Source organism: Eublepharis macularius, chromosome 7 (genome assembly GCF_028583425.1).
Source record: "Eublepharis macularius isolate TG4126 chromosome 7, MPM_Emac_v1.0, whole genome shotgun sequence".
In the NCBI taxonomy this organism is placed as follows: domain Eukaryota; kingdom Metazoa; phylum Chordata; class Lepidosauria; order Squamata; family Eublepharidae; genus Eublepharis; species Eublepharis macularius.
The window spans coordinates 124,330,965-124,356,797 of record NC_072796.1 but is presented as its reverse complement, the minus strand read 5'-3'; the positions used below and the strand labels follow the sequence as shown (position 1 = coordinate 124,356,797).

The 25,833-nt window shown below is 45.1% G+C and overlaps 1 protein-coding gene across 1 annotated transcript in view; it reads left to right on the top strand.

The window, feature by feature from the left end:
* The first annotated feature begins 5,812 nt into the window (after positions 1–5,812).
* SNTB1 (syntrophin beta 1) overlaps positions 5,813–25,833 on the top strand; it is a 126,210-nt gene continuing 106,189 nt past the window's right edge. Inside the window, exon 1 of the mRNA XM_054985142.1 lies at positions 5,813–6,538. Within this exon, the coding sequence (XP_054841117.1) occupies positions 5,923–6,538 (616 nt within the window). The 5' untranslated portion in view covers positions 5,813–5,922. The remainder of the gene's footprint in view (positions 6,539–25,833) is intronic.

The window sequence follows — 25,833 nt, the reverse complement described above, 5'->3', positions numbered from 1 at the left end:
GGATAATAATGACATACTTTGTAAACCGCTTTGAGTGGGCATTAAGTTGTCCTGAAGAGCGGTATATAAATCAAATATTATTTTTTATTTATTTTATCACATTTGTAGCCCGCCCTCCCCACAAGCAGGCCGGGGCGGCTCACACCAACAAAAAATATTACAAATTTAAAAACACAATAGAAATACAGAATTTAAAAGTCATAGAAATCCGCAAGTTAGCGGTGTGAAGCTGCCTTATGCTGAACCTTTGGTCCATCAAGGTCAGTACTGACTACCCAGACTAGCAGCAGCTTCTGGCGGAAGCCTTTCTCTCAATCCTTTCAATTGGTAATGCCGGGGATTGAACCTAGCCCTTTTGCTTGCCAAGAAGGTGCTGTTACTATTTTGCCACAGCCCATCCTCTGGGCCCTCAATGAACTTAAAAGGGTGTAACCAGGGCTTTTTTTCTGGGAAAAGAGGTGGTGGACCTGAGTGGGTTGCCCTCAAAGAAAATGGTCACATGGCTGGTGGCCCCGCCCCCTGATCTCCAGACAGAGGAGAGTTTAGATTGCCCTCCACGCCACTCCAGCGGCGTGAAGGGCAATCTAAGCTCCCCTCTGTCTGGAGATGTGGGGGCGGGGCCACCAGCCATGTGACCATTTTCAAGAGGTTCCGGAACTCCGTTCCACCACGTTCCAGCTGAAAAAAGCCCTGGGTGTAACTATGCACAGCAGTACACTGTAAGATACATAATTAGTGTTGCGAGCTTGTTCTCCATGGCTCAGTCTATCCTACATGACAAAAAGACAGGAAATGTGTCTTCATGATTGTAGATACCTCCTTAATGAGCCCTAACCCTCAGGAAATGACTCTGGCCAGGTGCCGATCAGAGCTGGGAAGCAGTGAGCCTCCCTCCTGGCCAGAGGGAGGGAGCAGGCGTGTGCAAAAATCTGTGTGCAAAAATTAATGGGCTCCACTCCCAATTAAATATGCATCCTTAAGGCACGTCCAGAGGGGTGTCTTCTTGTGCTCTTGATTTACTGCTGTGTACAACTAGGTATGGGAAGATATTGGAAGACATGTGTACTAATTAGTTTAGCAGAGTTACCCAGTCAGGGAAGCGTGATCCCCATGCAGAAAATGACTCCACTAGCAAGTAAATTGTAAAAAGATAAAACTTACATTTATTGAAGTAGAAAAGAGCAAGAGTCCAGCAGCACCCATAAGACTAACAAAATATGTGGTAGAGTATGAGCTTTTGTGAGTCACAGCTCACTTCTTCAGTCTTATAGGTGGACTCTTGCTCTTTTCTACTGCTACAGACAAACATGGCTACCCATCTTGATTTATTCAAGTTGTTCCAATTCACAGCATTTCGTGGAATCCTAATGTAAAAGGTAGTTTCCCCTATCACTGGCTGGCTTGTCCAGCATCATGTGTGCATGTGTTCAGTCCTGCATGGAAAGAGCTGCAGAAAATGCATCCTTCTCCTTGGAAAGCCATGTTGGAAGACAGAGATCTCACTAGGGTTGCCAGCTCCAAGTTGGGAAATTCCTGGAGATCTGGAGGGTGAAACCTGGAGAAAGTGGGATTTGGGGAGGGAAAGGACCTTGGCATGGCATAATTCCATGGAGTCCACCCCCCAAAGTAGCCATTTTCTCCAGATGAACTGATCTCTGTGGCCTGGAGACCAGTTGTAATTCTGGGAGATCTCCAGCCACTACCTGGAGGCTGGCAACCCTAGATCTCACGCAAAGGACATGGAAAAAAGTGAGAAGTTAGAGAGATGCTTCCAGCAGAGACAAAGAGAGGCATCCTATATCTGGACTCAGGGCTACCTACCTGAAACTATACTATACCTTAGTGCACACAAAAGGAAATACAGCACTGCCGTCAATGTCCAGGCATTCTGAACTGCTTACTGTAACACTTGGAAAGCTGAATCATATTAATACGCCATAATGAGGACAGGGGAAATAAGGGGCTCTTATCATTGTAGCTACATGGAAGGGTAGAGATCAGGGCTTTTTTTCTGGGAAAAGAGGTGGTGGAACTCAGTGGTGGAACTCAGGACCGCACAATGACATCACTTTGGGTCAGCTGGAACAAGGGGGGAGTTTTTTTAAAGTTTAAATCACCCTCAGTAAAAATGGTGTTTAAAGATTCCTTTCTTTAAAGTCATACTTCCCATTTTACAAAAGGCACTTTTCACAGGTGATGCTGTATGCTTTACAGTACACAATGTGTCACTTGTGAATGTGGTTAATATGTGACAATGTGGAAAGAAAACTAATTTGTGTTTCAAAGCATAATGTCGGCTCGGCGTCTGAATTAAACATGAGAAATGCAAAAACTGATTAAGAATCCCTGATGAAATCATTTATCATATTAGCATAAGCTGCATAACTTTAAAAAATTCAGAGGCCAGGCTGGCCGACAAAGATATTATGCCTTGAATTGTGGACCAAGTAAGTGCCTATTAAATTAATCACTGCCGTTGAGCAACCAAGCCAGTTTACATTCACCAAAGGCTGCTAACTTTGGCTTGCTGGGTGGGGCTGGGGCATGACCTGGTAGACTGGGGCAAAGCTCACAAGATCCAGGAAGGAGCCAGGGAGGAATTTGGTGGCTCAGGGGAAATGGAATCTAGACTGTGGAGTCTGGTAGGGACGGGCGGAGCGTTTTAGACATCAGGGCGGATCTAAAGTGCCCCTTATGCATGAGCGGAAGGCAATTCTTCTCATGCAAAGGAGGCCCCACAATTTCTGCAGATTTCTCACTCATCCCCTTGTGCTATATTCCACACTGTTCCCAGCAGCCCCCTGACCCACAGAAACAGCTTTTCAGGTAGTGGTGGTGGGCTTTATAAAACAAGGGGAGGCAGCAAAGATTTGTGCAGTTCTTGGATTGTGTTTGGAGCTTACTGGGTTATCAGATTCCAGTTGCTTGATACAATTAAAAAACACATATTAATAGTTCTAGACCAGATGTGTTTTTAAAGGATATTCTATGCTATTTGCTCTCCCCTACATGTTACGCTGTCAATCAAGGATTTTAAAAACTTTCCAATGGGTGTTTTACAGTGCAATCCTAAGCAGAGATCCAGAGGAGTTAGCCATGTTAGTCTGTAGTTGCAAAATAGTAAAAAGTCCAGAGAGTCCATGTTGGATCAGGCCAATGGCCCATCCAGTCCAACACTCTGTGTCACACAGTGGCCAAAAAACCCCAGGTGTCCTCAGGAGGTCTGCCAGTGGAGAAGGGACACTAGAAGCCCTCCCACTGATTCCCCCCCCCCCAAACACCAAGAATACAGAGCATCACTGCCCTAGACAGAGTTCCATCTATACCTTGTGGCTAATAGCCACTGATAGACCTCTGCTCCATATGTTTATCCAATCCCCTCTTGAAGCTGTCTATGTATGAAGCTGCCACCACCTCCTCTGGCAGTGAATTCCATGTGCTAATCACTCTTTGGGTGAAGAAGTACTTCCTTTTATCCATTCTAACCCGACTGCTCAGCAATTTCATTGAGTGCCCATGAGTTCTTGTATTGTGAGAAAGGGAGAAAAATACTTCTTTCTCTACCTTCTCTATCCCATGCATAATCTTGTAAACCTCTATCATGTTACCCCTCAGTCATTGTTTCTCCAGGCTAAAGAGCCCCAAGCGCTTTAACCTTTCTTCATAGGGGAAGTGTTCCACCTTTAAGACTAACCAACTTTATTGTAGCATAAGCTTTTGAGAACCACAGCTCTCTTTGTCAGATGCAATACAATAAAGTTGGTTAAGTCTTAAAGGTGCTACTGGACTCTTTACTATCCTAAGCAGAGTTATACCTTTCTACTTAAAAGGGTGTAACTCCGTTAAGGATTACTCTGTTAGTGATATGTGTGATGTTAGCTTCTTTTATCTCCTCCACCGGCAATTTGGTTATAAGCTGCTTTGAGGATCAGAATGGCTAAGAGCACAGGATACAAATATATTAAGACAACAGGAGGGGACAGAGTGGGACCCTCCTTCCCAAATTCCCCTTTCAAGCAATTTACAAAGTCTCAGAGCCAAGCTTCAAGTGACGCCTTACACAAGTTGGACACTTGTCAGCTTCCCTCAAGTTTTGATGGGAAATGTAGGCATCCTGGTCTTGCAGCTGTAATGGAGAGCCAAGCTGTAAAACCAGGATGCCTACATTTCCCATCAAAACTTGAGGGACGCTGACAAGTGTCCAACCTGTGTAAGGCGTCACTTGTAGCTTGGCTCTCAGAGGGGCTTAAGGATGTGCTTTCCCGCCCCTTTCCTTTTGGCACTCAACACTCAATTCGTCTCAACCTGACCAGACCCCATTCTGGAGCGTATTCCCTCTTCATTCAAATGTTTTTAAAGGGTATTTTCTTTCTTTTGGTTAATTGACTAGCAGTGCAGTCCTAAACAGAGATACACCTTAGCCCATTTCTCTTCAATGAGAAATGTTAACTCAGTTTAGGATTGCACTGCAAATTGTTGTCCTCGTCCCCCCCACGCTTGGACATTTCTCTAAATAGTATAAAGCTTCTTTTTTGTCTTCGAGCAGTTGCCTAGTTGGGCAACTTTCCTTATTCACAAAGTAGGTGGCCAATTTACCTTTACCTATAATGCTAAACTAAACAAGCAAAGGGCTGGATCCAACCAGTTTGGCTGCTGGTGAAAGGAAAAGGAGGGGTCCCCCCCCCCCTCTGCCCATGCAAAAAGGTGTGTTGGAGTTCCTGGAACCGGCATGGACAAAAACCACGCGGAGCAGGGGCTGCAGTAAGGAGAATTGCGAGAGATCGAGTGGAAAAGGCTGGCTGGCTCCAACTTAAATAGCAGCAACAGCCATGCCTTATCCAAGGAAATCAGAGCAAGTTATGCCTTAAAAGTTATCTAAGGAAATCAGAGCAACATCCGTGTTTCCACAAAACGCTCCTGTAAAACTGGTTAGACGGGGCCATCTATCTGCAGCTAACATCCAGGCACAACGGATGATCCGTCCTAGCATTGTTCTTTTTCTACTTTTTTTGCGGGATGGGAGTAATAGCGAGGCTGAAGAAGAGTTCTGGCGAACGAAAAAGCTTGCAGTCTGCTTTGTGCCATTTGATTAGTCCTGATAAAAGGCCGGCGCTCTGGGTTTTTGGATCATTCCACCTACCCAAGGTCACCCAAGGAATTTCCAGGCTGCTGGATCGTTGCCCTAAATCTTCCCGGACAGAGGACTTCGCCTGCCGAAAGTTTTAGGGCGGGCAGCCGTGTTGGTGTGCACTACTGGAATCTGGCGACACCTTAGAGACCAACAAGATTTCCAGGGGATAAGCTTTCGAGAGTATCCGAAGAAGGGAGCTGACTCTGGAAAGCTTATCCCCTGAGAATCCTGTCGGTCTCTAAGGGGCCACCGGACCCCGATCCTGCAGTTCCCTCCTGAAAGCCACTGACCTCCGGCGCGCACTCCGGAGTCCCCCAAGGACGCGGCCGTGTTGGTCGTAAAAGGGCAAGATACGGGACAAGAGCACTTTAAAGACCAACTAGATTTCCACGGTACTCGCTTTCGGGAGTTCATACCCTGGAAGCCTAGTTGGTCTTTAGGCTCATACCTTGGGAATCTAGTCGGTCTTTACGCGCTATCGGACCCGGATCGTGCGCTTTATCGAGGAAGCCGCAGCCCGGCCGTGCAAACTCGGCGTCCCGCGCCCTTGCGCCTCTCTGGCGGAGTTCCTGCCCTCTCGCTCCTCCCCTCCGCCGGCCACGCTGCAGGGCTGGGAGCGCTCGGGGCTGGGGCTGGGGCTGGCCCTCGTCCCGCCTCCGCCTCCGCCTCCGCGCCGCCAGCCTCTCCGGCGCGCAGGGAAAGTCCGCCGCCGGCCCCTGCCCGCCTCTCTCGGCTCTCCCGGCCCGCGCGTGTGCGCCCCTTCGCCTGGCGCGTTGAGAAATGCTCCAAAGATGGCGGTAGCGGCGGCCGGAGGGGGCGGCAGTGGCAGCGGCCGGGCGCAGCGCAGCGGCGCGCTCGAAGTTTTGGTGCGCGACCGGTGGCACCGAGTGCTGGTGAACTTGGGCGACGAGGCGCTGGTGCTGAGCTCCGAGGAGGCGGGCGCCGCTTACAACGGCCTCGGGGCCGCCCCCGCGGGCGGCAACGGCAATGGGAGCCTCGGCGGCAGAGGGGCAGCGCCCGGGGGCAGCCTTTCCGACGCGGGCTCCCCCGGGGGCCCGGCGTCCGGCGTCCCTAAACTGGGCTCGGGTTCGGCGCTGGGCGGCGGGGTGCGCACGGCGTTCACCGACCTGCCCGAGCAAGTGCCCGAGGCCGTCTCCAACCAGAAGCGGTGCGTCAAGGTGCTGAAGCAGGAGACGGGCGGCTTGGGCATCAGCATCAAGGGCGGCAAGGAGAACAAGATGCCCATCCTCATCAGCAAGATCTTCAAGGGGCTGGCCGCGGACCAGACCCAGGCGCTCTACGTCGGGGATGCCATTCTGGCCGTCAACGGGACGGACCTGCGGGACGCCACGCACGACGAAGCCGTGCAGGCGCTCAAGAGGGCGGGCAAGGAGGTTTTGCTGGAAGGTAAGGGGTGAAAGGGCTGGAGGCTCGGGCGGGATCGAGGCCTCCTCATTCCGGCCTCGATTCTTAAAACGCACTCGATTAAATGCACACAAGATTGCAGTCATTTCCACACATATTGAGTAATGCACTTTCAGTGCAGTTTAGCAATCCTTTGGAAGTGGATTTTTTGTTCCACACATGGAAACGCAGTTCCAAATGTTCACTAAAGAGTATTGAAAGTGGATTATCCAGCGTGTGTGGAAGCAGCCAGTGCATGTATTTGGATTGTTTATGCTTAGCGTTAGAACTGATTGAGATGGTGGGGTGGGATGGGTCTGAAGAGGACCTGCTTGGAACTAGCTGTGGCCAATAGGTGCTGTGCAGCCTTCTGGTTAAGAACTCTGTTGGATCAATTGCTTTGGGGAGTCTGACTTTTGGTTTAACTCATGGCTGTTGGTTTAACAGCCTGCACATACAAGACATCCCCCCCCTTTCCATTTTGCAGGCTTTTAAACTCATAGGGCTTTTATATCTTTGGCTGGAGACATCTGCAATGCACTTGGAAGCCTGTCCTCTGCTTGTCAAGGGGGAAGATTGAAAGAGAGTGACTTCTCTGACTTGGGGCATCTCGTATGTGAAATGACACTTGCACACGCTACAGGGCATGTTTTCAGACACCTATTGTCCCTTCCAGGCTTTATGGTTTTGCTGCAGAATCGTATGGTGGACAGATGAGAGAACTGGTGTTTCCCCAGAAACATGTAGTGGGCTCCATAGGGGCATGCAGCACCACAGGACACCCAAGTAAATGCACCTGGGATTGCAGCCAAATCGTGTATTTGGATTTTGCTGGGTTTAGAGCTGGTTGAGATTGCAGAGTGGTCAGAAGTGTTTCTGCTACAGAACTAGCACTGGCCAATACGTGCTGTGTATTCTTCTGTTTAAGAACCCTGTTGGATCAAACCAAGGGGCCATCAGGGACAGCGTCCTTTAGCCACTGCCATGGAAAGTCCATAAGCAGCGAGTGAAGGCGACAGTTTTCTTTTGTCACCCCTGCTCCCACAGATGGTATTCAGAGATACACTGCCTTTGAACATGGAAGTTTGATTTAGCTGTCACGACCAGTACCCGTTGATTGACGTATCCTTGCTGACTTTGCCTAATCTCCTTTTATTGCCTCTTATGCTAGAGGCCCTAAATACAACTTGTAACAGCAAACTACTTAAGTCACATTGTGTTGTGAGAAGGACTTCTTTTTTTTGTTTTTGTCTGTCTACTTAATTGCCCTTCTCATATTTTTGGTGGTGGTGGTGGTGAGAATTCTGCCTCCGAGCAGACGCTTGCAAGCAGATCCACACACAGTTTTATTATGCACCCCTTGTCATTTCTGGCCAGGGTTGAATTCAAGCATAAGCAAGACCTTCTGAGGTTATAGTCCTGTTAACTTTTGAAGGTGCCTGCTGGAAGTTGTGCCCTCTGGCCTCATTCCTAATCCTAGGAGGTGGAAATCTTGCTGTGACTTTTCACAGGTGAGAGGCCCTCTGCATATCCCAAGCCGTTATCTTATCGTCGCTATTATTTTAACCTATTCTTGGGTTGAATCCAAGCATTGAAAACACGTCCTGAGAGCTGACCCCTAATTTAGATCCAAATCTCCTCTGTCCTCTTTGTCTCTTTTGAGTCTTCAAATGGGGAACCTTAAAAAAAATCTGCTGGAACAAGAGCCCTAGTACAGGAAGTTTTCTGTAAATATGGAAAATAATGAAGTAAGTATGTCACAATACTCTGCAGGGGGGGGGAGAGTCTTGGGAGTCCGGCATCTGAAGCACTAAGCAAAGAGCCCTTCCGTGTTAGTTTGACAGGATTAGAGGCCTCTAAATCGCATCAGTGTTGACAATCAAGGGTGCTTGTGAGAGAGTCCACCTGATGCTTATGCCATCCTGTAAATCTGACCACTAGAACTTTGCCACCTAGTCTGTTCCAATAATGGGTTGGAAGATCAGATCTCTCTGGCAGAGTCAAGCCGGATTGCTTCATTCCGCCTCCCACCCCTTGCATCTGAATACAGTTTTTACCATAGTAAAGTTAGCCAATTTTCACAAGTTTAATGCTGCGTTTGCGTTTTCCCCACCTGAAATATGACCGTATAGAATCGTATTTAAAATTGTCTTTCTAGTCTGCTTTAACAGTATTTACAGGCAAGACATTCCGAATGGGAAAAAGTGTTCTTAGCTACCCTTAGGGTTGCCAACAGACTGGAGGGGGGGAAGTCCTGCCCCTTTTAAGAGGCTTAATGGTTTGATCTTTACCAGATGATATTTACCTCACTCTGAAAAGTTTTAACTGTTCATTTCTGTACATTAGGTTTGGGTAAAAGAGGCAGGACTTTTTTTATCCTGGATCTTGGCAACTCTATTTACACCTGAGAAAAGTTACTTAAAGGTGGAGAAAAGAGAATATACTGGTTTTGAGAAAACAAAAGGCTAATAAATACAATGGTACACTCCAACCACAAAGTCACAGAGATTAAGAACAGTTGCCTTGCTAAACTGTATTCAGAATCTCCCTGTGTTTGAGCTGGGAAATAAAACATGAGTCCAATGGCACTTTAAAGACTAACCTAATTTATTCCGGCATAAGATTTTATCATACAGAGCTCACTTCATCAAATGCACGGGAGTGTAAATCCATCAGGCCTGATTTATATACACAACAGAAAGGTGTGTGTGGCAGGGAGGGCATGTATATTAAAAAGAATGACTGGTTCAAAACAAGATCCAATCAGAAGAGTAATCAGTTTACTCAGCGTGGACATGAGATGCTTCCAGTTGTGGTTAGATAGTCGAAATATAACATCTGGTGCAGGATGAAGTTAGATAAGCAAATGTAATAGGAAGTCACAGAGGTATAGCTAGGCGTGTGATGAAGTGAGCTCTGACTCATGACATCTTATGGCAGAATAAATGCTGTTCGTCTTTAAGATGCCAGTGGCCTCCAGCTTAATCTTGCTTCTATGGCTGCCCATCTAGAATCTTCATATATGAGTGGGAGCAGTCAGTGCAGGAAGCCAACTTTGCATCTGCAAAAGCCGCAACTCTTGCAGAAATTCAACCAGCCCATGATGCTGGGCCCATCCGCTCCCCCCAGGAGAGGGAGGTCCTCTCAGATGTTCTCCTCCTGACCCTGTCACAATCTCCCATTTCCTTTGGAGAGGCAGCAGAAGTCAACTCTTTTGGGCCCCTTTACGTTTTCACCTGTGCAGTTAAGAGTGCAAAAGAGGTGCATTGCCCTGCCTCTTTTAGGCATCTTTTTCCAAAAGGAAAGCTGGAGGAAGCAGATTGTGACTCTTTCACACTCCTTTCAGTCTTGTTGGAACTGAGGGGGTTTAGGGGGAAAAGGTAGTCCCCTGTGCAAGCACCGAGTCATTACTGACCATGGGGGGACGTTGCATCATGATGTTTTCTTGGCAGCCTTTTTAAGGGGTGGTTTGCCGTTGCCTTCCGCAGTCTTCTACACTTTACCCCCAGGAAACTGGGTACTCATTTTACCGACCTCGGAAGGATGGAAGGCTGAGTCCACCTTGGGCTGGCTACTTGAACCCGGCTTCCGCCAGGATCGAACTCAGGTTGTGAGCAGAGCTTGGGCTGCAGTACTGCAGCTTACCACTCTGCACCATGGTGCTCTTAAGGGGGGTGGGTTAAAGGATTGGAAAAGGGTCACACTACTTCTTCACGGAGGATATAAGAGGCTTAGAGCCAAGCTACAAGTGACACCTGACACAGGTTGGACACTTGTCAGCTTCCCTCAAGTTTTGATGGGAAATGTAGGCATCCTGGTCTTGCAGCTTGGCTCTCTGACTGCTGTCCAATGAACTTTTCATCTGTCACTTGTCCAACAATCCGCCAAGCTGCCTACATTTCCCATCAACACTTGAGGGAAGCTGACAAGTGTCCAACCTGTGTCATTCGTCACTTGTAGCTTGGCTCTGAGGCACTTAGTGAGGGAGAGAATCTTGCTCAGAGCCCTCCAAAACCTGGACTATGCCCTGCCGAACAGGGGTCCCAGATTTGTTCCACCCCTCTCCAAGAATTCTGAGAACCTCAAAGGAGCTAACAACCTTGAATGAGCAGAAGACAGGAGCGGTCTACCACCAGCCTAGAAGACCAGAAATCATTGTCTGCTCTCCCCCTCCAATTTTGAGTACGTGGTTCTGTCCTAGGGATTTTGAAATGATACTTGTGGGAAAGAAAGGTGTTTAAAGATTCCTTGCTGGTCTTCTGTTTCAGCACTTGTCAGTAGTTGCGGGCTTCTAGGAAACAAACGCCCGTTCTGTGTTTGCGGAGAGAGAAAATGCCCTTGGTGATAACTTGCTTGCACACAAGTTCATTGTACTAGAGGCTCTTGACCTCTTTCTGTTTGCTGGCATTTGTGAAGACGGCTGACAGGCATGCCACCACCCCCAGTCTCCAGTCTTCTTTTTGAAAAAGATTTGTTCACATACGGGTAGCTGTTTGGAACAGAATGATGGATTAAAAATACCTCAGAAGTTACGAAAGACATAAAACCATGTCTTGTATTGTATCAGCTATAGCGGTTTGCAAGCTTTTGAGTGTCACAAAATTCTTTATCAGGCACAACAAGCATCCTGGCAGACCATACTCTTCAGATCTAATATTCAGCCAAAAACTTCAGTGGTTCTATTTAAAATGTGCTTTAATTCCATTAGGGTTGCTAGATGATAAGAACGAAAACTGCTTTTAAAGGTACTGGAGTAGACCTAGTTAATACGCAGAAATCAACAGGCGAAGCTTTTCAGCATTAACATTATCAGATGCCAGTCTCTGCAGATCAGATTGCTGGTTGAGACACAGGAGCAGGGGTTAGTTAAAAAGTTGAGGAAAGGCACAAGAAGAAGGCGTATGCTTTCCAATTTTACTTGGAGAAACTGGGATAAATAAATTGTGGTTGTTGCTATTCTGTAATAAACACACACAATTTATACAGTGTAATTTCAGTGTATATATCATAAAGTTCCAAACTTACAGACCCATAATGCCCAAATTACTGACTGGTAAAATAAAGAACCAACATTCGGTGTAAATTTCCGTTCAATATAAATTTCCGCTAATGCGGGATAAGTTCACTGTTTTCCGCTAATGCGGGTTGTAATCACAAACAATGTCCACGGTTATCGGTGGTAGCAGCAATGCCACAGCTTGCCAAGATTATGGCAACTGTGTTCACTAAGAACACAGTTGCCATAATCTTGGCAAGCTGTGGCATTAGCGGAAATTTATATTGAACGGAAATTTACACCGAATGTTGGTTCTTTATTTTACCAGTCAGTAATTTGGGCGTTATGGGTCTGTAAGTTTGGGACTTTATGATATATACACTGAAATTACACTGTATAAATTGTGTGTGTTTGTGACTTCCTTGAGCCTGCGTGCTCCTCCAGTTCAGTGCATCTTAGGAAGTTGATCCCTGTTGTTGTTGGTTGGCTATTCTGTAATAGCCAAATGAAATTTCTGTAGCTGCGCCTCATCTTGTTAACCTATACATGTAAGATTTCTGCAGACTAATCATTTTATAGAGGGTTTCTGCGCACCAGTTGTTCTGGAGGGTCTGCCCTGGCAGAAATAATCATAAGCAATTTATTGTGGACTGAAGACATTTTTAAAAAAAGAATGCAAAACCCTTGCTTTCAGTCTGTCTTAGCCAAGGCATAACCTCAGAATCAGGAGTGTCCATTTTAGCTATGTGTGCTAGTGAAAAAGAACAGTGAACTTTATAAATCGTCCCAGTGGAAAATAGCGTTGCCAGCTGCCTGGAGGAAAAAAATGTCGTATCCCTTTAAAAGAGGCTTCATGGGTTGTTATTTACCAGGTGATATTGTTTCTCTCCATGCCATAAAAAACTTCAACTGCCCATTTCTGCACTTTATTACAGGGACAGGAGATTTTCTTCCCCTGTTGGCAACTGTAGTGGAAAATGTTCATGGTATTCTGTAATCTTGTAAAAATCAACTCGCTGACTTTTCTGATTTCACTGATTTATATCCCACCTTATCTCTTCAGACTCAAGGCGGCTAGGAACAGCAATGCTAGGTTTCAAGGACACAAGACACAATAGCCCAATTAACAGCATTTTTTAAAATGTACTGATTAAAACACACAGAAATTTTTCAAAAGATACAGATTAATATATGTGCAAGACTTGTTTTCTTAAAAAGCACATGATTTAAAACCACACATTTGGATTTCTCCATATTTTTCCTGAATCTGACTGCTACATCTTTCTGGCTGCAATCCTAAGAAAACTTTCCTGAGAGTAGGTCCCATTGACAAAAATGGGACTTAATTCTGCCTAGACCTGTTTAGGATTGATCTCTCTGGCAGGGAAGGCAGCTTGTAGGGATTTCTGCTGTATCAGAGGATACAAAAGGAAGGGATTTAGTGGCCAAATTCCTGTATAGTCCATGAGGATGAACAGGGTATGTGGGCGTAGCCTTGGAGAGAGTTTGGCCTTTGCTGTTCGTTGATGACTGACGTGAGCAAACACTGTTTTCTTAAGTACTTTTCCACAGCTGCAGTAACCACAAACCGGCCTGGACATGTTGTGGCTTTTGAGCTTTCTAAATGGCAGTTTTGTTTCCTATAGGAGCCAAAGATTAGACATCTTGACAAGAGACTCTTTCTTCCTCTCCGTTTAGGAGAGTTGTGTGCAGCTAACTTGCAGAGGCCAGAAGGCATCCATGGCAAACCAGAGGAATAGCATCTTTGCGAAGTGCTTGTGGTGCCAAAGAAATGGCAGGAATGGAACACCTCATGCATACCAAGTATCTGGTATTATGGGTTTGGCAGTGGGTCAGGCAGTGCCACCCAGCTTCCTGTGCCCTCAGAGCTTCTGGCAGAGGACAGAACTGGGGCACTAGAATGCTGTGTGCCTGGGGAATCAGGCGGCACCAGGGAGCCAGTCCAGTGCTACTGCCCGCTATCGAACTTTCAGACCAGCCGCTGTTCCCTCAGAATATTGACGGCTCCACCTAGTAGAACTAAGAAGAGTACAGTATTACAAAGCACATCTTTGTTTATGGAAACTTACCTGTTGGATGTTTTCCTAACTTCTCTCTTCACACTGCGCCTACAAGAGATAAAGATTGAATGTTACTTCTAAATAGTTTCGTGCTGAATGTTTACCTGCGCTGAATGTTTACTGGGGGCCGATATTCTTTAATGGCTATTTATATACTTTATATACATGACTGTATTTATCTTGAGAATGTATAATGGAATGTTCTATATTTTTGTAAGAGTTTCTGGAATGTTTCAGAATATTTATTATAGCACATTGTCGCTTTAAAAACGTGATTAATTGCACATATAAAATTCTGTTTTGAATTATTCCAGCTTGGGTTTTTTCAACCCTAGTTTCCTCCATTTGTGGGTCACCCACTTATCTAGTTGAGTTCGTAGTTTGGAGGAGCCTCTTTCTTTGGTTGTTCCCTCAGAATAGGCAGTGTTGCAGTTGGATGTTCCTTTGACAAGACTATCTCTGTGGTTTTCCCCATCCCACCTGCCTCAGGTACTTCTCAGTCATGTGGGCTAGAGTCTTCAGCCCGTAATTTTTTAGGTAGCAGTGCAGTGTAGCCAATGCTAGTCCTTCTAGTCTGTTGGTACTGCTAGCAGCAATCGGTTTGAAGAAATGACATGATCCTGGGGGAGATGGGACCTTACTGAGCCTGGAGCCCAGGCAGAATTCAAGGATGGGGACCTAGAACCATAGTGTGGGGGCCATCCTCAAATGAAGGAGGGAGGGAACCCACCTGGCAGAATTCCTGCCCTAAAAGTGTGGCTTGGGATTTTTCTCCTTTTCATTGCTTTCCCACCCAACAAAAGAGGGTGAGGGAGGTAACTCTCAAAGAAGAAAGGCATTGCATGTTAGGGTGATGTGATTGGACAGACAGTCCAATCCACTGCACTCTCTGTCCAATCACATGATGATTCTCTTGTGAGAGAATTGTCAGGGTTGGATAGACAGTGCAGTGGCTCTCTTTAACATGCAATGTCATTCGTCTTTGAGAGTCACCTCTCTTCTCTCTCTTTCCTTGGCCAGGAAAGCTATGAAAAGGAAAGGAGGGGGGAAAACCCAAGCTGCACTTTCAGGGTGAGGGGTTTTGCAGGGATTCTCCAGTTCTACTGGGCTTTGTTTGTTCCTTTGAAGAGGCTTTGGGTCAGTGGTTGTTCTTCTGTGTTTGTGTAAGCCTTCTTGTCCTGGAGAAAGCATGCAATCTCCAACTACAATGGAAAGTGCCTGAGGAGATCTAGTTTACGGGCCCGTAGAATCAGATCCCTTGGTCTGATTCACTTGAAATTTAGGGGGTCTTTAAAGGGCAGGCAGCGCTCACTATGCTGCAACTTTACATGAATGCAACTTTGGTATATTTTACATGAATGGACATGGTTAATTCCAAATATCTTTGGAATTAACGGGGAGACAGATATAGGTATATCCAAGAATCCCGAATTGGTTGAACCTTCTGTGTTGCCAATAGTGAGAGTCATTGTGTTTTAGAAGTACCTGGATCTTTACTGATCCAGAGTCATTATTATCCTTAATTTGTCAGATTAAGGGATAGTTTGTGTTTAGTGGAAGTGTTGTGGGGATGACCTTCCCATTACTTTGCAGAAATGTGGGCGGAGCTAATGATAGAACAAACACCACCCTCCCTTCCAGGCCAGAGTTGTGTGCCCTTGCTCACGTAGATCTTGTTAATGAAGTGATGTGGAAAGATGCGCACACACTTCCATGCTTCTGCTGTGAAGTGTGAGTCAGCCTTAAGTGGCACATCCTGCATAATTTTTATCTGCATGCTGGCTTCAAATCCAGGGAGGGAAGCAGCTGAATATATATGGTCCTTGCAATTTCCATATAGTAAGATGTACTACTATAGGGCAGGGAGCTGTTCCAGTGGGCAGCAGAGAGTGGGATCCGAAACTGGGCTTAAATTACATGCACAAAGGTACCGGCTGGATATTAGGGAAAACTTTTTCACGGTCAGAGTAATTCAAAAGTGGAATCAGCTGCCTAGGGAGGTGGTGAGCTCCCCTTCACTGACAGTTTTCAAGAAGAGGCTGGACGAATATTTGTCAGAGATGCTTTAGGCTGATCCTGCACTGGGCAAGGGGTTGGACTAGATGGTCTGTATGGCCCCTTCCAACTCTATGATTCTATGATTCTATATTTTTTCTTTCCTTCAACTACTATTTACTACAGTTAGCCTTTCCTCTGATCGCTCTGGTGCCTATAAAGCAGTAATCTTTGTTATTCAACTGTGTATTTTCTGTAGCATAGAGGTTAAGTGGTTCAGCTGTGAATCAGCACCGGTTCGAATCCCACTCCTGCCATGAGCTCAGTAGGAGGACTTGGGTAAGCTACTCCTTTCAGCCCCAGCTCCCCAGCTGCATTGTGGGGTAGTAATAACACTAACTTGTTCACCACTCTGGGCGAGGCACTAATCTGTCTAGAAGAGGGGTATATAGGCACTGTTATGATTATTTTCAGACATTAGCCTTGCAAATAAATCCACAAAAATATAAAGGAACGATTAGCCCTCTTCCTTACATATTGCTTTTTCAATCATCCGTTGCAGTAATTTGACAGTGATGTATGAGTGGGAGATCTCACTCCTTTTCCAGTTTATGAAACCTTCTCCTCCTTTGCCATCATGGATGGTATGGCCTGCAGAAGTTGGGCAAGATTCTGTGTGCACTCCCCTCAGCATGACCCAAAATGGCCATGCGTAGTGTCCTCAGAGCAAATGAGCAAGGCCTCTGGGCAAAAATGCTGTGCGCCTTAGCACCCCGCTCGTCTCATAGCCTCATAGCTCTGCATTCCACTGAATCAGAAACTTCTGCAAAATAAGAAGTTTAAGAAAAACAATTGCTAATCGGGTTTTGGCTCATCCATGCTGAAAATAATTCTTTACCGAGTGCTGTTTCAAGCTGTTCTTTTGTTACCTGAAGAAAGGACAATCAAAAGTTATAGCCACTTTTTTCTTCTTCTAGAAGTTCAGACAAGAGGGAGACAGTTCATAACTCATGCCCGGAATGCTCTCATTTCAGTTGATGGTGTTTCTGGTACTAGTGTCCGATATCTTTCTTCTTTTTTACCTTCCCGTTTCCACTTCCCTGAAACGGGCCTCCTGGAGAGATATGTATTAAAAACACTCAGCATTGTGGGAAACTTGTGCATGGATATGAATGAAAATCAAATAATTCCCTAGAAGGCCTTCCCTGATTAGAAGATAATGGCAGGTCAGAAAGATATCGCCAATCGCTGTGTCAGTGTATTCCTGTTCTCATGAGAACTTGCCCTGTTGCGGTGAAATGTGTTCAGGCTGGAAGCAGAAGATAAGGTGAACCTGACCTCCCTGAATGTGTGGGATATGCTCACCATGTCTAAAATGGACTGTGGAAAACCTCACACGTGCGGCAAAACTAGCTAGGAGTCTTGTGACACCTTAAAGACTTAATACATTTATCGTGAGATAAGTATTCGTGGATGAGAAGAGCATGCTTCCATCAGGGGCATTAATTGTTAGTCTCAGTTGTGCAGATAAATGCTTCATGCTTTTTACAAAGTGGGCTGTGAACCACGGAAATTCATGTCACATCAAAGGCATTAGTTAAATGCAGTGAAACCAATAGAGAGTCTATGTATGAAGTACTGTCGAGTTACAGACAACTATGGCAACCCTGTAGGGTTTTCAAGGCCAGAGATAAAACAGAAGTGGTTTGCCATTGCCTCTCTCTGACCTTGGACTTCCTTGGTGGTCTCCCAGCCAAGTATTAACTAGGGCTGACCCTGTTTAGCTTCTGAGATCTGACGAGCCTGAGCACGCTCCCAGGGGCTGCATGATGACGTCAGTTCCCAGAAGTAATGTCACCGCAGTTGCAGGAGTATGTGTGCGCTGCGTGCATGCACGCGCACCCCCTCAAAGGTAAGTGCCAGACCTCAGTCCCCTGCCGGGAGGTTGAGGGGGCCTGGCAACCCTAATGAATACAGTTATGTGGGTTAACCAAAGTAAGTTTTCCCTACACAAACTAGGATTCTAAACCAGAATTGAATCCAGGCTTAGAATTCTGTCTTGGGTGGGGAAAACTAATTCTGGGTTACCCCCACACCTGCATTCATACATCACGTGTAACTGGAGTTGGTTTCTAAGTGAGAATGAGAAGTCTCCATGTGAGAAGAGTGGAACGACGCCTACATACAAGCCCAGCAATAAGCCAGGTTGCATATCCTGGTTAATGTTTTGTTTGTTTTTTTAAAGAAATTTTTATTGGTGAGTACATAAAATATTACACAAATTCCCCATCTTACCTAAATTATATCAACCCCCACCCTTCCCCCCCTCCTTATAGACTTCCAACAGCTTTCCAACCCTTAGCCCATCTTATTATTTAAATTACTCTTAACTATAATTTTTCTAAATCTTATCTATATTATATCACTTATTCTAAGCATATTCAAATTCTTCTATATCTCCATTTTACTGATGTATCCAATCTACATCTGCCTGTTTAACCTATCTATTTTTAATACATTCTTCTTAATACTAGTATTAGCTTAGATTGATTAATAACTAAATTTCCCCATTAATGGTAAAGTTACTTCTCTCTCCCCTTTATAAAATCACACATTAATAATTCTCAAACTGCCACAGTCCTCCTTTCACATCCCTTCCCCCCCCCTAAATATTGTTTCAATTTCCCCCAGTCTGCAATATATTCTCCTGGATCAAGATCTTTCAGTTTTCTTGTCATTTTGTCCATTTCTGCCATGTACAACAATTTGTAAATCCAACCTTCTATAGTTGGTATTTCTTGCACTTTCCATTTCTGCGCGTACAAAAGTCTTGCTGCTGTAATCATGTAAAACAGCAATGTTCTATACTGCTTTGGAACATCTATATCCTGGTTAATGTTGATTAAAGTTGTGTGTGGATGCAGCCAAAAGTTACAAATGCTAAAATCAACCAAGGATAACAAGATAGAGGAATCATTTCCTTTGGTGGGGAGAAGTGGGGATGGACTGAAGGAATAAAAGGGGGTCAGTATGGTTACTGAAGTTAGTATACTGGTCCCTTTTCTTTCCGAAAACTAAATGAAAAATAAAAACAAACCTCCAAAATGTTAATAAAGCACTAATGAAATTTTCAGGAACTGGCAGTGGTAAAAAGGAACTGGAAAGAGAAAATTATAGAAGGTATGCAGGAATGGAATTTAGATCTCTACATTTGTACTTCTCCAGCTTAGGGCTGCACAGAGAGGGCCGGTACAGCTAAGAAGAATGCCTAGCAATGTTGTTTACAAGGCTGAAGTATTTCCTTATAAGATGACTATGTACACATGGGGCAGGAACATATGCTAAGTGAATCCCTAGGCCTTTGCTACAAGCTGTCTTTGGGCTTCATTATACTGAATTCCCCATACAGTAAGCATGTGCAGAAATCCTCTGATTGCCTTTCGTAAAAGCAGGAATTTTTACAAGTGTTTTTTTTAAAGAAAGGATTGTTCTTTTTGTTGCAAGTTGGGGGGGGGGGGAATCCTTCAAGGGAGGTAACAAATGATACCCTGTTTCATCTAAGGATGGATCTTCATAGTTGTTTTTTGTTTGGCAATATGGGACAATAGGGGACAGTCAAGCTGTACAACATCTTTGTTTCTCCTGTCCATGCAACATAAACAGCTGGTATTTAAAATATCCTGGAAGCTGGGAGATGGGAATTGCCTTCTTGTTCTGAGAGCAGGTTTGCACAAAAAAAGGCGATCGATCGGTGAGAGTGAGAACGAGAGTATTATCCTGGCCTCGCTTGTAATGGAGTAGCGTGTTGGCCACTTTCCGCGCACTGCTTTACTGTGAGTGAGACCACTATTGGCTTTTGGAAGTCTTCCCATCCCTGCTGCCTTAGGGACAAATTATAATTGCAGGTTTTTAAAGGAAAACCCAATTGGGCTGAGAATGCCACCACAGAGGGAGGGAGGGCCCCTGCCTTTCCTGTGTGGAAACAGTAATGCAGTGGGAGGTGGTTATTTCACCATTTTTGCTGCTCCACGTGAAATATTCTGCGCACGTGGAGCAGCAAAAACGGGGAAAACGGGTCGGAGTGAGGGACGGTAGAGCATTCCAAGTCCGTTTGGCCTCTCCTTTATTTTTTAAAAATTATTCTCCACAGCTGCTGCATGGCAGCAGGGAACCCAAGTTTAAAAACCTGGATGTGTAGCTTGGCGCTGAGATGTTTTTGACAGAAGGGACTGAGTTGGGATCTTCTGCTTGCAAAATGTGTGCGAAGTCACTAGTGTGCCCCGTTTGTTATCTTTTTAATTCTGTCTGAATATAAAATTAGAATGTGATGGGGAAGAGAAACACTTCAGTTTCCAGGAAACCATTAATAGGCTTTTCTGCCAATTAATTGTGCTGAAGAGCTTTCAAAGATTTCCTTTCAGCTGATCTTCTATTGATTAGATCAAGATTTCAAGAGATGTCATTCATTGTCTAGGCAGTTTCGCCGATATGAATCTGCGTAAGTTCTGAGAAGCAGTCTTTTAGGGAAGCAACACAAGCTGGCTTTTTGAAACTGTGGAAGAGAAAATGGTAAGGTGTAATTGCGCAGTGAAAGGAACAGCATTTTAAAATAATCTTTAGCATCTCTCGACATGTGAGTGTTCATTTTGCATTACCACTTCATAAGACTGTTGATAGGATATATTAATATCATCTGTTTTTAGAACAACTTCTTGAAGTGTGAGAGACGAAAGGCAAATTGCTACAACACATGTACAGGCTGAATCCTCACAGCTTGCCTGGAACTTGTATTATAAAGGAACTTGCTAGCCCAGTACTCTGCCATGTTCCCAAGCAAACTACAGCATTAGCTCTTTGTAGGTGATATGAGCATAATATTAATGGCCTACTCCACAGAGCTGTTATAAGAGTTGCTGAGCGAAGGGAGCTCTGACTCTCAAAAGCTCATACCCTGGAAATCTAAGTGGTCTTTAAGGTGCTACTGGATCCAAATCTTGCTCTTCTACTATAGACCAAAATGGTTCCCCACCTGCAACTGAGCTAATGAATGTGAAGTAGCTTGTACACTGAAATGTTGGGGCTTATCTGGGGTATTTAGCTTGTGAATTGTGATCAAGAGGAGAAGGATGGTACATGGTTCGAGGCTGGATCATGTTCTGCAGGGCTTTTTTTCAGCTGGAACGCGGTGGAACGGAGGTGGAACGGAGTTCCGGCACCTCTTGAAAATGGTCACGTGGCTGGTGGCCCCGCCCTCTGATCTCCGGACAGAGGGGAGGTTAGATTGCCCTCCATCTCGCATCTGACGAAGAGAACTGTGATTCTTGAAAGCTTATGCTACAGTAAAGTTGGTTAGTCTTGAAGGTGCTACTGAACTCTTTTCTGTCATCTCTGGATTCAGTTTAGCTGAAATCAGCAGAATTTGGATTGCTTTATTAGAAACCTTGATTTTTAATTGTACAGCTCTTTACTAGCAAATCCTGTTGAATGGAGTGGGGCTTGCTTCCCAGTAAAATTATTTAGCTCTAGGCTGGGAATCTTATCAAATGCAACTGTGTGGCCTAGAAACAGGGCAGTTGCATGAGGAGTTTTGACTGTGATTCACTCAGGCTGTAATTGTGCCACATAAAAGTTTCTTATGGACTGTATGTGGTTTGTGGGCTGACTGCTGGCCAACCCCTGTAATTAGACATCTGTTTTGCACTGCATGAGGAAGTGGATAGAATGCAATTGACCAACAGTGACTGTGTAATGAACTACTGGGAATGCTATAAATTTTTGTAACAGGACCTGCAAGTTGATTTTCCAAAACCAAAAAGGCTTGCAAAATTGTGAAATGGCATTGAGAAACAAATACTTGGAAAAAGTTTGATGCAGTTAAAAGTTCATTCTCCCTTTGTGAACACAGTGGGTTGAGCAGTTTTAGTTCGTTCTTACAGGAAAATTGAATGTTCAAGCTCATATAGGCTCGTGTGCTTTCAGTGCACAGATGAAGGAAACCAGAAAATACCTACAAAAAATAGGAGGTTTGTGAGCGACCCTACCTCTTTTATCTAGATAGGCAGGCATGGAACTACAGTCGCATTAACCATGTGTGATAAAGTATCATGTGCTCAAATATTTTGAGAGCTGCTTTCAGAAGACAGTTTTTCTGTGTGAATATTAGAGCTTTGAATATTAGCTCTGAATACTTCGCCGTAAGAACACAGGTCAGAAGTCTTCTGGGTTGGATCCTAGCCCATCCTGTCAGATGCTCTATAAATATTTGATATCTGTATTTTCTTTCCTCCAAGGAGCTAAGTTAGCAAGGCAGGGAAATAATTCTGCCTGAGACATTGGAAAGTTGTTGCCAGTTGGAATAGAGCAACAGTTCTATATTTTCACAGACCATAATGGGCAACGGTAATCTTCTAGTAATTCTTGTGTCTCAGAAGTGGACATAGAACTTGACCTTGGGAATCACAGGAATATATAATGTTCAAAACCCCCAGTGAAACTGTTTAAAGTCCTATTGATTTCAACAAGAGATCTAAGCACTTATTTCTGTTTATCTCCTTTAAATAAATGGGGCTTTAAAAGTGAATTAAGAATCCAGCCCTGTGGGTGTCATTGTCCTGAACTTGTTAATGAATCAGTCTCACATTATAGTCTTCCTCTGAAGCTTTTCTCATTACAGATGCTAATTTTCTGCATTTCACCCCTATGCTTATCTCTTAGCTTTAATGTAGCTGATTATGTTTTGAATTGTAGCTCAGCATGCTGACTCCAACTGGGGCCGTCGTCACACGGGCTTTTATTTAGCGCTAAAATGGTGCTGTTTCCCGGCAAACACCCACCTTATTCCAACACTGTAGCAATTTTCTCTCTTCTGCTTTGTGCTTGATAGTCGCACTATTTTGTGCCTCAGTGTGAATGCCTCACATCGATGTGTTTCGCCTCGCAACATCCTATGCCCTCCCTTCAATCCCAGAATCCATTTCTTCCTGCGACTCCCCTTTTTAAAATTTTATTATGTCCTTATAACGCCATAACGCCATAACACAATGCAAACTTTCTGCTGAAGTAAAAATGACTCAGTCACCATGGCAGAGTCTTCAGCGATGGGGATCACGCCAGACAGGGAGTTTTCTGTGGGCAAAGGGCTATTTATATAATTTCAAAGCTGGAAAAACAAAAGGGTCGTAATGTTTTGCTCTAACGGAATGTTTATATGCTGTTATTCCGTTATAGCGGAATTAAACGCCAGAATAATTTTTTAAAAAAGGGGGGAGGAGCTACGTCTGTGCGGTTAGAGAGAACAGAACAGAGTGCTTTGGTGTGGACAGCTGGTGGCGCGAAGAGCCGTTAGGTGACCCAAAGAAACGTTACTCTGCCGATAACAGGTAGGACGCTATATGCTGTAGATTTAACGGAAGAGATGCCCGTGTGACGACGGCCTGGTTCTTGTTTGTAGCACGCCTCTCACCTTCTGACCTGGATATAAGGGCTGATGGATCTTCATATCTCTTGAGAGCTTATACTGTGGACTTGAATCCAGTTCAAAGCTATGGCCCTTGTCTTTCCTCATTTCTGGTATCTGAAAGGGCTAGTTGACAAGGAAGAGAGTCCTGGATTACCAAGGACCATGAGCTCTGATGTTGTTTTCCCTTGCAAGTGCTTTGCAGTAGGAGGGTAGCAGTACCTACCCTGTTTAAACCCATAACAACATCCTAAGAAGAGGTATACACTTCTACGTTCATTGAAGTCAATGGTCTTAGAAGGGGGTAAGGTTAATATGCCGTTGCTAGGCTCTCCTCTGAGGGCCAATAGTCTATTGGTTTTGATGTCAGGAAGAGGCAAAGCTACAGAAATTTGCACTTGGCAGTCTCTGAGTGCCACTGAGGACCAAACTCTGAACTTAGCAGTAGTCCAGACTTGTCCTTTTATTTTGCTGCCAGCTTTGCAACAGAGTTTGAATGCAAGTGAAGAAAACAGTCTGTCTGACTTTTGCAGCTCCCAAGTTGCTGAGAACTCAATAGACACATTTCCCCATCTTGGTGGGTACACGTGGGTGAGTGTAGCAGGATGTCTAGGAAGTGAAGGATGAAGGTTTGGGGTGTTATTTCATCTCCCTCACAGAAATAGAGTGATTAATGAGATAAAGCAAATAAAAGAACTTTTGTATATGGAACACCGTATGATCACTGTTATTTGGCCGATTACAAATATTTTTGTATATGTTGGGAGGGGAAATGGCAGGAGGAATGTTAAGGGGAAAGAAAATGCAGGGGGAGGTGGTTTGTGTGTTGGATACAGGGTGCAGAAGTGGCTGACGGTAAAAATACAAGGGAGATATTGGCACAGTTGTTACTTGAATGGGTCTCCATGAGAGTGGGGAATATGACTCACCCTGTGGCTGCACGCAGCTTGAGCAGGGAGTCATGCTTTGCAGCCCTGCCGGAGGAAGGAGGCAGGCTCCCCTCCTCCCAGGCATACGGGGCTTTGGCCGGGGGGCGGAGCCAGGAGCCGTTTTGGGGCGGCTCCGCTTTCCCCCGGCCGCAGTTGGGACACGTTCTGCCCACCCACCTCTCCCTGTTTTAGTGCAGGATTAGCTGGCTGCTGTTTCAGAGCCAGGTAGGAATTTTTTGCCCATTTTTCCCTGATTGGCTTTGGGAAAAGGGATTTTTTCGCCTACCTTGCACTAATGGTAGGGTTGAGGAATTTTATGAGGTGGTTCCGTAGTTAGTCACTGGCAGGAGATTTTGGGAATAGGGTGTGGGTTGGTGAGTACCCAGTGGCGTTTCCCCAAGTGTGGGGAACAGGGTCTGCCATTTATTGTGGTATGCTTGTTGACGGTTACCGTACCACTGGCAGAATCCTGCGGGGATCCCCAAATACAAGGCCTCCCGTCATGCCAGACGGCTGCGGCGTTAGGTGCTTGCTGGGGGGATCCATTGCCTGGCTGGCCGGGTGGCAGCCATTCATGGAATGGCCTATACCCGGGGCGATGGGGCTTGCCCAGGCAGGTCAAGGCAGAGGTCCTGGAGTTGACCCCAGGGCTTGACCTGTACCGCTTAGTTGGTCCTTGCCTTGTTAAGTTATGGTCTTGTTAATAAACGGCCCTTTAATACAAGCCTGTGTCTGCCTCTTCATTCCGGTTGGGGTTGCAATTAGCAAACAAGGAGAAGGCTTAGTGAGAGGTGGTAACAAGCGGGATCCTCCACCAATTTTTACCAGGTACCCTCCCCGAGGAGGCTAACGAGATAGGTGTTCTTTCCAAAACTAAGGTAATTTTAATAAACTTTTTCCTCTTTAATAAAAAAAGTCATACAGATAGCTAAATGCATAAATCACACACTCAAGAGTCCTAGAGAATAACAGAAAGGAAATGGGGAATAGTTATAGGCTTCGGTTGATAATTACTTATCAGAGGAGTAGAGAAGTATGCGGAGCAAGGAGCGAACGACCTAGGTTGCACAAAGAAATTCTCAGAGGGCTCTGAGAGTGCAGCACTTGGATCCAAGTAAGTGTGCACACTTTGGTTGGGGTAAAGTCCAAATATTTATAGGCAAAATGGTCTCCTGGGATGGACAAAAGGTTTAAGCAACTTTGAACAGTATTCCGGGATGTGACAAAAAGATTGATTATTCCGGTGCCGGGCAATAAAACTGTAGTTTACATTAAGTGTCTCTGGGTATAGGTGATGGATTTTGAAATTTAGATTAAGTATTCCTAGGAAGGAGTAAAACTTTTCCAGAGATAGTTAATGGCTCTCAATTGCCGGACAGGATTATCTTATCAAAGGGCAAAGGGGAAGGAATGTCCAAGGAATATCAAAATGGAAATCACTCGAGCACCTTTCTTGTTCAAGGATCTTGCATGTCTGCAGCTGGGGGGTGAGGGCAGAAACCAATCCTGTCTAATCTCTCTGCAGTATTCGCATTTCGGTACTTCCAGGCTGGAGCTAGCAACACCTTTCCCCCTCAGGTGGCGGTCTATTGTGGCTTGCAGTGCACATAGGGCTTATGATCAAGTGCATATTAGAGGGCAGAGAGCTAGGCGGACTGCTTACACAGTGGTAGAACTTACATTTGCATGTTGCAGTTCCCAGTTTCAATCCCTGACAATTGCAGTAAAAAAAAATCGGGGAGAAAGCACTGGGAAAGAAGTTTCTGTGCCAGAGACCCTAAAGGTCTTGTCTCTGTTACCATAGACAATACAGAACTAGATAGACCCATGAGCTGACTTTG